Genomic DNA, 12,806 nt, shown 5'->3' with positions numbered 1-12,806 from the left:
CATCAGCCCCAGTCAGCATGCCCAATGGTCAGTGATGATGAGAGTTTGGACCAACAGTATATGGCAGGTTGGAAGCAGTAAGGCCTCTGAATAACAGTTACTGGAAACCACTGTAGGGAGACGCCTCTTTTGCTCAAGTCCTGCTGCAGGCTTCCCACGAGCATCTGGTTGGCCACTGTGAGAATAGGATGGGCTGTTGGCCTGGTTCAGCAGACTCTCTGCACGTTCTTATGGACAGCCACAAGCTCCTGGTCCCTAAGAGTGCTTCTGTTTGGGATTCTAGCCAGTCTGTCAGAGGAGCCCTGTGGTGCTTCTCTGGCCAACTGAGATGGGAAAAGGAGAAGCAGAGGGCATTTTCTTCCTTGCTGCTAGTTTATACCTGCTGTGCCCTATTGGGCTACAGGATTCAGGTTTGAGGCCATCTCCTAGTCCCAAACCTAAGCAGCGGGAGGGCTGGCTCTGTACCCCCTGGAATGTGTGCTTTACTTTGGTTGGTGATTATCAAATACAGTGGTACCTCTAGTTACGAACTTTATTTGTTCCGGAGGTCCGTTCTTAATCTCAAACTGTTATTAAGTAGAGGTGCGCTTTTGCTAATGGGGCCTCTTGATGCTGCTGCGCCGGCACATGATTTCCGTTCTCATCCTGGGGCAAAGTTCTCAACTCGAGGTAACTCTTCCAGGTTAGCGGAGTTTGTAACCGGAAGCGTTTCTAACCTAGAATCATAGAATCATAGAATCATAGAATCATAGAGTTGGAAGAGACCACAAGGGCCATCGAGTCCAACCCCCTGCCAAGCAGGAAACACCATCAGAGCACTCCTGACATATGGTTGTCAAGCCTCTGCTTAAAGACCTCCAAAGAAGGAGACTCCACCACACTCCTTGGCAGCAAATTCCACTGTCGAACAGCTCTTACTGTCAGGAAGTTCTTCCTAATGTTTAGGTGGAATCTTCTTTCTTGTAGTTTGGATCCATTGCTCCGTGTCCGCTTCTCTGGAGCAGCAGAAAACAACCTTTCTCCCTCCTCTATGTGACATCCTTTTATATATTTGAACATGGCTATCATATCACCCCTTAACCTCCTCTTCTCCAGGCTAAACATGCCCAGCTCCCTTAGCCGTTCCTCATAAGGCATCGTTTCCAGGCCTTTGACCATTTTGGTTGCCCTCCTCTGGACACGTTCCAGTTTGTCAATGTCCTTCTTGAACTGTGGTGCCCAGAACTGGACACAGTACTCCAGGTGAGGTCTGACCAGAGCAGAATACAGTGGCACTATTACTTCCCTTGATCTAGATGCTATACTCCTATTGATGCAGCCCAGAATTGCATTGGCTTTTTTAGCTGCCGCGTCACACTGTTGGCTCATGTCAAGTTTGTGGTCAACCAAGACTCCTAGATCCTTTTCACATGTAGTGCTCTCAAGCCAGGTGTCACCCATCTTGTATTTGTGCCTTTCATTTTTTTTGCCCAAGTGCAATACTTTACATTTCTCCCTGTTAAAATTCATCTTGTTTGTTTTGGCCCAGTTCTCTAATCTGTCAAGGTCGTTTTGAAGTGTGATCCTGTCCTCTGGGGTGTTAGCCACCCCTCCCAATTTGGTGTCATCTGCAAATTTGATCAGGATGCCCTTGAGTCCATCATCCAAGTCGTTGATAAAGATGTTGAATAAGACCGGGCCCAAGACAGAACCCTGTGGCACCCCACTAGTCACTCTTCTCCAGGATGAAGAGGAACCATTGATGAGCACCCTTTGGGTTCGGTCAGTCAGCCAGTTACAAATCCACTGAGTGGTAGCATAGTCAAGACCGCATTTTACCAGCTTCTTTACAAGAATATCATGGGGCACCTTGTCAAATGCCTTGCTGAAATCAAGGTAGGCTACATCCACTGCATTCCCTTCATCTACCAGGCTTGTAATTCTGTCAAAAAACGAGATCAGGTTAGTCTGACATGACTTATTTTTCAGAAATCCATGCTGACTATTGGTGATCACAGCATTCCTTTCTAGGTGCTCACAGACTGTTTGCTTAATGATCTGCTCCAGAATCTTCCCTGGTATTGATGTCAGACTGACTGGGCGGTAATTATTTGGGTCCTCTCTTTTCCCCTTTTTGAAAATAGGGACAACATTTGCCCTCCTCCAGTCTGCCGGGACTTCGCCTGTTCTCCAGGAATTCTCAAAGATGACTGCCAGTGGTTCTGAGATCACATCTGCCAGTTCTTTTAATACTCTTGGATGCAGTTCATCTGGCCCTGGAGACTTGAATACATCTAGACTAGCCAAGTATTCTTGTACTATCTCCTTAGTTATTCTGGGCTGTGTTTCCTCTGCTGAATCATTTGCTCCAAATTCTTCAGGTCGGGCATTGTTTTCTTTATCGGAGAAGACTGAGGCAAAGAAGGCATTGAGGAGTTCAGCCCTTTCTGTGTCCCCTGTTTGCATTTCACCATCTTCTCCTCTGAGTGACCCCACTGTTTCTTTGTTCTTCCTTTTGCTACGAACATACCCATAAAAGCCTTTTTTGTTGCTTTTAACCTCTCTAGCAAGCCTGAGTTCATTCTGTGCTTTAGCTTTTCTGACTTTGTGTCTACACGTGCTGGCTATTTGTTTGAATTCCTCTTTGGTGGTTTCCCCCCTTTTCCATTTTTTGTACACATCCTTTTTTAATCTTAACTCAGTTAAAAGTTCTTTAGATAGCCACCCTGGCTTCTTTAGGCACCTTCCATGTTTCCGTCTCATTGGTATTGCCTGAAGTTGTGCTTTTACTATCTCCCTCTTAACAAACTCCCAGCCATCATGAACTCCCTTTCCTTTTAGTATTACTGTCCATGGGATCTCACCAAGCACTTCCCTAAGTTTTATGAAGTCGGCTTTCTTAAAGTCGAGAAATTGAGTCCTAGTATGCTTGGCTGCTCCTTTCCGCTGTATAGTAAACTTCAGAAGAGCATGATCACTCGCGCCTAATGATCCTTCCACTTCTACCCCACTAACTAGGTCATCAACATTGGTTAGGACCAGATCTAAAATGGCTGTTCCTCTTGTTGCTTCTCCCACTTTCTGGACAATGAAGTTGTCTGCAAGGCCAGTGAGGAATCTGTTTGACCTTATGCTCTTGGCTGAGTTTGACATCCAACAAATATCCGGGTAATTGAAGTCCCCCATTACTACTATCTCCCTTCCTTTTGCATGCTTGGCCATCTGTTCCAGGAAGGCATCATCTTTGGTTGAGGCATTTGTAACTCGAGGTACCACTGTATAAGGAATTTAGCAAATCCCAAAGCGATTTGCAAAACGAATAATAAAAAGACATAACATATAAAATTAGGGGTCCATTAAAACACTGCAAAACACATCTGCCACAGTGTTCCTAGGCACACCCTATGGCCCAGCCCTCACCATCCAGCATAAAGTGCTGCGCAAGGGAGTATACCGTATTTTTCACTCTATAAGATGCACTTTTCCCCTCCTAAAAAGTAAGGGGAAGTGTGAGAGTCTTATGGAGCGAATGTAGGTGGGAGGCTCTGCTCAGCGCTCCCTTTAAAGAGCCGCACACACGCTCCACACGCTCTTTAAAGGGAGCGCGGCTCTTGGGGGAGCCTTAGCCGGGCACAGCTTCTCTCGGGCAACAGGAGCCTTCATCCCGCTGCCAGGGAGAGGCTGCGTGAGGCTATCCCATAAGCCAGGACACAAGTGGGATCGCTGCGCTGTGACCCCGCTTGCTGTCCTGGCTTCTTGCTTAGCCGCGCGCAGCCTCTCCCAGGCACCTAGCAGAGCCAGTGTAGCGGGCACAGTGTACTTGCCTCTCTGGCACTGATTGCTGCTGGCACAAGAACAGGCGGGTAGGAGCAAGGCAAACCCAGGCAGGACAACGCACAGGCCCTTGTCTGCTTCCTTTCCACAAGGAGCTCGCTCAGCCCCATGGCCAAGCGGGTTCCTTTTCTTTCTCCTACCCCAACTATTTCCAAGCACCAGCCCAGTGTCCTTTTCACAGGTGATGCCTCCGCCCTCCCCGCAAGGCAGCAGCAGCAGTTTTGCCAGTGGAGATCAGCCTGCCAACCACTTGTGCTCTTCCCTTTCCTCCTCTCCTCCTAGCTCAGGCCTTCAGGGCCTGCCTCCGGTATGTTTCAAGATGTTTATACCTGAAGTTTTGCAATACTGGTTTTTATACTTTGTAAATCACTTTAAAAACCTATTTTGGCATTGGGGTACAGAAAATAATGATGATAATAGTAGTAGTAGTAATAATAATAACAGCAGCATATATTAGTGAAAACCAGAATACAAAAGTGTGGTGTGTTATAGAAGATGGCTTGAAAGAATTTGCACTAAAATTCCCACTACAATGCATCTTCATGAGGCCTTTAAATAAATAAATAATATTGCATAATGCAAATGCAGAAATCTCAGGAACTGAAGTTGACAACTGGAAAGAAAAAAGAGAGAAACAGAGACACTGCCACCCTAGAAAAAAGTCCCTCAGCATTCAGTGGGATTTCGTCCCCTGTGACTTGTGCTGGATGTAGTCTAATGCATTCTTATACAGATGTTATGCAAACCTGTCTACTTAGAAGAAAACCCCACTTTTGATCCTAGATTAAATATTTGTTCAGTGTTGTTTACTGGCAGCATTCTCTTTTTAAAATGCATTCTACGTCCATTTGCTCATTTAGCAAAAAACAATTTCAGAATTACCAAATTATATAAACATAACCCACAAACAAAAGCCGTAACTGCAGTGAAACCGTTCAGAATTCTGAAAGTCTTCAGTAGTGGTTTCCTGTGCTGCAGTCCATGGCGTCCAACTCTCATTGGACAGGGGTTGGACTACATGACTCTTGGGTCCCTTCCAACTGTTACAATTCTATAATTGCTTCCACAATTTCCACATTTCTGCTGAATGGCCATCATTCACTCACACACTTTCACTCACTCACTAATTAATTTATTTACAAAGGATCCTGGTTTCAGTAATGATAGAACATTGCATTATAGTGTTTTCATGTGGTCCTTATCTCTCCCCCTCCCCCAGCCTGATTTATGGCAATTTTAAAATGCAATTGCAATGAATCGACAAAGTACTGCTAATGATCTTTACAGCCATAAAATCAGAGATTGGGACCCTGAGGGTCATCTAGTCCAAACCCCTGCAATGCAGAAATCTCATCTAGATCATACTTGACAGATGGCCACCCAACCTCTGCTTTAAAAGCTCCAAAGAAGGATTCCATTACCATCGGGGTCCCTTCCAGCTCTGCAATTACATGATTCGTTATATACAGCTTGAGTGCAGGTGTTGCTACTGCTTCACTCCAACAGGTGTCCCAAATTCACTGCTCCACACCAGATTTCTAGGGAAGCCATCAGGAAGATCAGATTTCTGTCTGAGAGCTCCACCACTCTCCGTGCCTGTCTCTCAGTCTGTATCTGCAGCTTCTTCACAAACAGCTTGGTGACATCATCCACCACAAGAAGGGGGAAAACTGAGGTAGATGAACATGCCCTTTCTTTAGTGATGCAAAGGCTCACCAGCCAAGTGCATCAGATCTTCCCAACAGTAGGAAATCTGCCCCATTAAACTTGCCCAACCGCTTTGACCCACAAGCAGAGTTGTAAATGGGTGGTGGGAGATCCTTGAGACCAGCTCTCATCACGTTACATTATTAAAATCAGACAGGTATGAATTATAAATCCCTGCAGAAAACACCACAGAATTAATCACAAAATGCTGCCAGCAGTCTGACAGTCTAAATAAATTACTGACACATGAGGAAAAAGGAAGAATTGAGTAAGGCACCCAGACACACTAAGACACTATGTTAAAATCTCAGTGAATTGGAGAAGGCCTGGAAGAAAAACCAACGAATATGGGTTCCGTTGGAACTCTGCACGTGCATTTCTGTTTCACTCTGAACAAAGATCACAGCTCAAGTGCATGGGATCAGAGGCAGCTCAAGCAAACTATAAATTAAACTTAGTCTTTTGCGGGGGAAACTCTAGTGCTTCACACCAGGGGAATTTCTCCATGGAAACCAAATGCTAGCCCAATTAATCCCAGAAATCTCTGCCATATCTAGTGCAAGTTCACATTTTCATCTAATTTTCATTTATTTTAGGATTTCTTAACCTGCCTTTCACTATTAAGTCTCATGGAAGATTACTACAAAACAATGATGCAACTTGAAAGCAAGTAAAACCAATACTTAACATACCAAAAATACAGCATAGGTCATCTCAGCTGTCAAAGGCCAGGGTACAGAGGTGTGTGTTCAGCATATTACAAAGGCTGTGCAATGAAGACACTATAGACACCTCTGTGGGGAGAGAATTTGGGAGGTGACACGGAACAGCTTTTCCTGGAACACCACCACCCAAATTTCCAAATGGTAATTAAGATGCATCCTCCTGCAAGCACCTATTCCTGGTAATTGGATTGTCTGAATATCCTGAGAAAGTGTTGACATCTTTTACAAGTAAGAAAAAAATTGTACCCAATGACTCTCTGGTGGAAGAATTAGATTGTGTCATGGCATGACAAAGGGCACAAGTAATGTCCTCTTTACCAATCCTTTACAGTATCATACTCTGACAGAGAGATGCATAGCAGGAAATTAATGTCTTGCAAATGGGCACGTTAGTCTGTTCAATTTTTTGGGAAACTTCCAAAAGACTGCGCCATGTCACTTTCTTCTAAGCTTGCTCCATGGGTATCTATGGCAGAAGAAATACTTTTTGCTCAGCTAGACATCCTACCTTTGCTTCCCTTTGTTCTCTTTGTCACATCCTTTGTTGTAAGAAGCACAACCCCGCATCTACCAAAAGAAAAGCTTTTGCTATTTTTTGAACCATATGCTAAGGTTTCCAAGGAATCCAGAGTGGAATCAGATGTGGCCAAGCTAAGCCTGAGCCCATTGGGGGAGAATCTTAGAAACAGACTGAACAAAAGCGCCCCGCCCCCTAGAGATGTCTATGAATTCCAAGGAAAACACATATGGGAATTTCCCATATTCACTTATTGGTCCCATGTCTAGAACAGAAATCAATCCAGCAAATATTATTATTCACACCTGTGAACAATACTCAAGCACTTACAGTCCCCCACAACCTATTCTCTCTCTCTCTCTCTCTCTCTCTCTCTCTCTCTCTCTCCAACAACCTTATCCTTTCCCAGCCACTCCAGACCCATCTGGAGAATGCAGTCTTGGATCCTTCAATCCCTGTGAAAATCCCCCAAATCGCTTTTCTTTGCTCCTCCTTCCACGAGGCAGGTAACTACCTTGCAGTTAAGCTTTTCACTTCTCTTTACCTTTCTTATTTTATGAATCTCGCTCACCTGTAACCCTTGTGAGATTTGGATCACAGGCATTTTCATGTAATCTTTCCCCTTGCCAGTTCATTTAGTCTTTCCAAAGGTTTCTAAATGCCTGCCCCATATTCTGTAAAAGGCACGTCTCTGGGGTAATAGTTCTGTGAGCCTCTGTGTTAGACACAGGTTCGTGTGTTATATATACAAGAGCATATCTGATAAAACACAAGGTGCTTCCTAAAGAGTGGTTGAGACTGCATCATGTGAACATCTGGTGGCTTTCTTCATGTGGCTAGGAAGGGGATAGAGATGCAAGCCACCACCTACAGTCTGAAGTTGCCTAGTTCAGACATAGGCATATCACTTCATATACAGGAACTGATCTTCAGCCCTCAGGAACCACCAGCGCAGAAGGAAAATAAAATATGTGCCACAAGCAGACCAGTCACGTGCACCAAACCTTGGTATGCTCTTTGTTTTGCCCTAACTTGATCCCTAGACTGATTGTCTGGGCTTTCCATCTTAAACCATACTTGTTTTACAATTGACATAAAGCTGAACCTAGACCGGAAGTCAAATCTTTTTGATGAAGTACACTAATTAAACACCAATAAGCAAGGGATAACATGTATTTTAGACAGCTCTGGAATTAATTTTACTAAATTGAAGTCTGTACAAGTGTAGACATAAATAGGCATTGTTCAGAAATTGACTGCCAAATGGGGGGAAACTAGGTTACAGTATAAATATAAGCATTAGTACTGTATTCCAAGAGCATTATTATTCCAACACCATTATATGCCAAGCTTTCTTTAAACAAAAAGACAAAAAAAAAACCCTAGGGTGAAAATAGTTGCCAGTGAGCTGGCTATTAAGGCAGTCAGCAGAGCCATAGCTAGGTGATCTTGTGCCCCTGGCAGAAGCATCCAGATTGAGCCCCCTAGCCACAAAATTAGCTCTTCTTTCTCCTTCTCCTCCATCCCCCCCCCATTCAATTCACCCTCTATTTAAAACCATTGCTTATGAGGCAATAATTGATATTTATATTTATGTACACCGCCTGCACCCCGGGTGGGGGCCCACCTCACCCACCCCTAGCTACGGCCCTGGCAGTCAGACCTGGTTTTCTTTGTTCCAGAAAAAATGTTATTAATGTCCCCAACAAGCAATTTAATTTTTTTGCACATATAAATTAGTTAACCTTGCCATGAAGCACAGTACGTTCTCAGACAACTAATGTTGGTGTTATTTGCATATTGTTTTCCTTGGGGAGTGAGCCCTGTAGGAATTTCTGCTGGGGATCTTGGCCCAGCCTAGCTGCCTGTTTGCACCACTCTGCAAGAGAATGTTGGGCATCCAGGGGCACCGATGGCAAAGGGTCCCTGCTCCCGCTCCCAGTGCCCTCCTCTTCCTTGCACAAATGGACACAGCACCAGGAATGCCCAACTCAGTTGCTTTTATTAGGCATTGTATGTTACAGCATGGTCAGAATAACCCAGTTCATGCCCGTGATCCCATTCAAGAGCCCTCTGGCAAACAGCCCTTATTTTATTTATCTACTTTGTTTGTTTATTTAGTAAGATTTATACACCACTTGATTATAAAAATTCTCAAAGTAGTTTTAAAAAGAAAAAAGGGGGATTATAACTCTACTTTAAAACATACAAAAGTTACAATACTAAATCAGATTAGGTAAAGGTAAAGGTACCCCTGACCGTTAGGTCCAGTTGCGGACGTCTCTGGGGTTGCGGCGCTCATCTCGCTTTATTGGCCGAGGGAGCCAGTGTACAGCTTCCGGGTCGTGTGGCCAGCAGGACTAAGCCGCTTCTGGCGAACCAGGGCAGCGCACAGAAACAACTTTTACCTTCCCGCCGGAGCGGTACCTATTTACCGTATTTTTTGCACCATAACACTCACTTTTTTCCTCCTAGAAAGTAAGGGGAAATGGCTGTGCGTGTTATGGAGGGAATGCCTACGGGTGGCAGGGGGGATCTGCTGCAGTCGTGAGCAGAGGATCCATGGTTCCCCTTCCTTCCCTCCTCCGTGGCTCGCTTTGAAACAGCAAAGCGGGAGAAGAGCCGCTGAGTGGGGAGGAGAGAGGGACAGAGAGCCTGCTTCTTTAAAGGAGCAAAGCGGAAGAGGAGAGGAGCTGATTACACGAGTGTAAGCGGCTCCTGTCCGGTTGGTTCCTTTAAAGCAAGCAGGCTCTCTGTCCCTCTCTCCTCCCCACTCAGCTCGCTACATAGCAGCAAAGTTTTTCAGCTCGCTAAGCCGGGGATGAGCGGGGAGGAGGGAGAAAAGCAGAGCCGGCTTGCTTTAAAGGAGCAAAGTGGGAGAGGAGAGGAGCCTTCTCCCCTTATACCCCTCTTCTGCATTATTAGCAGCATCCTTCTCCACACACCCCACACGTGCTCCTTGTCCCTTGAGTGCTTTTCCTTCCCTCCCCACTTAAAACGTGGTTACAAAGCATGGATGCACATGGATCCTCAGGATTTTTGCACTGGGTCACCCCAAATTCACCATCAGATCACATAGCATGTCCATGGCTACATCTTGCACCAAAAAAATCACGCACCCACTGTTGCCTGGGGCCGCAGTGGTACAAAAACATGGTTACAAAGCATGGATCCACATGGATCCTCAGGATTTTTGCATTGTGCTACTCCAAACTCACTGTCATATCACATGTCTGTGGCCACAGCATGAACCACAAAAATCATACATCCACTGTTTCGTTTAGAATATTTTTTTCTTGTTTTCCTCCTCTAAAAACTAAGTGCGTGTTATGGTCGGGTGCGTGTTATAGAGCGAAAAATACGGTATCTACTTGCACTTGATGTGCTTTCGAACTGCTAGGTTGGCAGGAGCAGAGACCAAGCAACGGGAGCTCACCCCGTCGCGGGGATTCGAACTGTCGACCTTCTGATCGGCAAGTCCTAGGCTCTGTGGTTTAACCCACAGCGCCACCCGCGTCCCAAAATACTGCCTTACTTTCTTCCTATAGATTTCCACATTCTCCTTTTGCAACCCATAATATGGAAGTAATGCTAGTAAATGGACAATACTACTTAAGGAAGCTTATCCTACACTCCATGGGGTAACCTCCCCCCTCCTGCCAGCCCCTTCCCTCAATCAAACATAGGATAACCATTTTTATTATGCTCATCAAAATAAACCTAGAGAACCCGTCATCAAAATAAACCTAGAGAACATTAGATGAGGCTGCAAGTTCATGAGGACATGGAAGATGCAGATCCCAAACTGAAGTCTGCCAGTTGTCTTTCATATTATATTACAATGTTTACTTACTTTAAAACAAAAGCAAAGCCTGTCACTGCAGTGTACATCATTGATGGCCAGCATAACAGGGTAAGACAATGGGTGCAAGAGCACCACCCACCAAGAAACAACCTAGAGCCTACAACATGAAGGCCATGCAAAGCCACCCTTCTCCATCTATTGCCTCTGCCCTGGAGTGACAGCTCCTAGCTGCAGAGAATGTTCTGCAGTAGAAGTCAAGGTAGAGTGGCATGAAATCTGTTCACATTTAACAGGTGAATTAAGGCCTTAAATACAATTCTGCAATAAAAAGCTCTAATTCTCTCACTAAACTGCACATTAAAGTGTTATGTGTTTATGATCCCAGTGAAAGTTCACTTTACATATAATTGGTATGCAGTGCACAACTTCTACAGGGCCAACCTAAACTGACAGTGCATACTTAATGTGAAGCATTGTTTCAGGGAGCGAATCAGTTCTAAAGCAATTAAAAAGACAGAAGGTGAGGCTTTCAGGGGGTACCTTAGGACAAGTCACTGATACAGTGTTGGCCGGGTGCCAGAATTAGTATAATGTTTTACCGTGTGACATTGTACTGACATAACTGATATGTGCATTTCTGCTCTACCCTTACATGATTATACGCTGGCACAGCAAATCTTGCAGACTAATTCTAAGCAAAGTAAGGATTTCAAATTGGGTCTTTAATTATTATATCTAGGGCAGGAGGCACTGAAATTTTTTTCTAATCCCAAACAAGGTGTGCAAGCAAGTAGACTTCCCAGTTACCTTTTAAATCATATGGAAAACAGTGAACCACTGAGCTTCATCCCTGATCACTGGTTCCCATTTGCTGATACTCAGTTATCTTTCCACAAGGGCCAACACTGATACCGAAATCTAGCATTGCCTGAGCTCTGAGAGTGTGGCTTTCTCTCGATTGAAATGCGGAGTGTTTGAGGACATTCGCAGGGAAACCCAAATACTTGTTTACAAAGCTACTGTACTACCAACCTTATTATATGCTTGTGAAACATGGACCACTTATAAACGCCATCTCCAGCTCCTCAAAAGATTCCATCAACAGTGTCTCTGAAAAATTGTACACATCACTTGGGAAAACAGTGTACAAAGTGTACAAAAATATCAGTGTACAAAGCAAAGATCACCAGTGATTCTTCAACATCAGCTTCGTTGGACTGGTCATGTTGTGTGGATGCCTGATGATCGTCTTCCAAAGCAACTACTCTATTCCAAACTTAAAAATGGAAAGCGTAATGCTGGTGGTCAACAAATGAGGTTTAAAGACTGTCTCAAGGCAAATCTAAAAAAATGTAGTATAAACACTGACAACTGGGAAACACTGGCCTGCGATCGTTCCAGTTGGAGAACAGCCTTTATCAAAGGTGTCATGGGCTTTGAAGACACTCAAACTCAGGACGCAAGGGAGAAACGTGCTAAGAGGAAGGCATGCTTGGCAAATCCACACTGTGATCAACTCCCACCTGGAAACCTATGTCCCCACTGTGGAAGGACGTGTGGATCCAGAACTGGCCTCCACAGTCACTTATGGACTCACTGTTAAAACCATGTTTATCAGGTACGAGTGATCACCAAAGAAGAAGAAGAATTAATTATTTATTATTATTATTATTATTATTATTATTATTATTATTATTATTATTACATTTGTATACTGCCCTTCATCCAAAGATCTCGGGGCAGTTTACAGAATAAAACCACAAAGTACATAATACAAACAATAACAAAACGAACACATCCTCCCCGAATCCTGCTTGCTATAGCAGAAAAAACTCATTAAGAGACACAAAGGGCTTTAACTTCTGAAGTGTAAGGAATACCCAGGACTTGTAAGTAGGGTTGATGACACTTTTTCTGCAGGGCTCCTGTGCTTTTAACAATTTATTCAGAAAAAGTTAGCAGGTGAAGCTGCCTAGCACGGAGACACGGTACTGGTAAAAGCTTCACAATAAGTATATGACAATAATGCTGCTACTTAAATCAAAGTGAGGTACTTGGCAATCCTGTTGAAATTAATACTGCTGAAACTAAGGGTGCCAGGTGGCTTCTTTGAGAAGATTCTTCCTTCTTCTACCTAAACAGAACAAACACCTAACCTCATTTTGAAGAAGAAGAAGAAGAGTTTGGATTTGATATCCCGCCTTTCACTCCCTTTAAGGAGTCTCAAGGGAAAGGCGTA

The 12,806-nt window shown here is 44.3% G+C and overlaps 1 protein-coding gene across 4 annotated transcripts in view; it reads right to left on the bottom strand.

The window, feature by feature from the left end:
• Positions 1-12,806, bottom strand: part of TRPM6 (transient receptor potential cation channel subfamily M member 6) — a 91,825-nt gene that overhangs the window by 74,721 nt on the left and 4,298 nt on the right. The window contains exon 1 of one of the 4 annotated variants that reach the window (XM_083576456.1): positions 7,334-7,443. The exons of 2 other annotated variants lie outside the window; for them this stretch is intronic. In XM_083576456.1, the coding sequence (XP_083432582.1) occupies positions 7,334-7,372 (39 nt within the window). In that variant the 5' untranslated portion in view covers positions 7,373-7,443. Of the gene's footprint in view, positions 1-6,212; positions 6,249-7,333; positions 7,444-12,806 lie in introns of those variants that run through there. One more of the 4 variants, XM_083576457.1, reaches the window with a different exon arrangement.

Source organism: Podarcis filfolensis (genome assembly GCF_964270895.1).
Source record: "Podarcis filfolensis genome assembly, chromosome: 11".
NCBI lineage: Eukaryota > Metazoa > Chordata > Lepidosauria > Squamata > Lacertidae > Podarcis > Podarcis filfolensis.
This window is presented reverse-complemented; position numbering and strand designations above follow the sequence as displayed.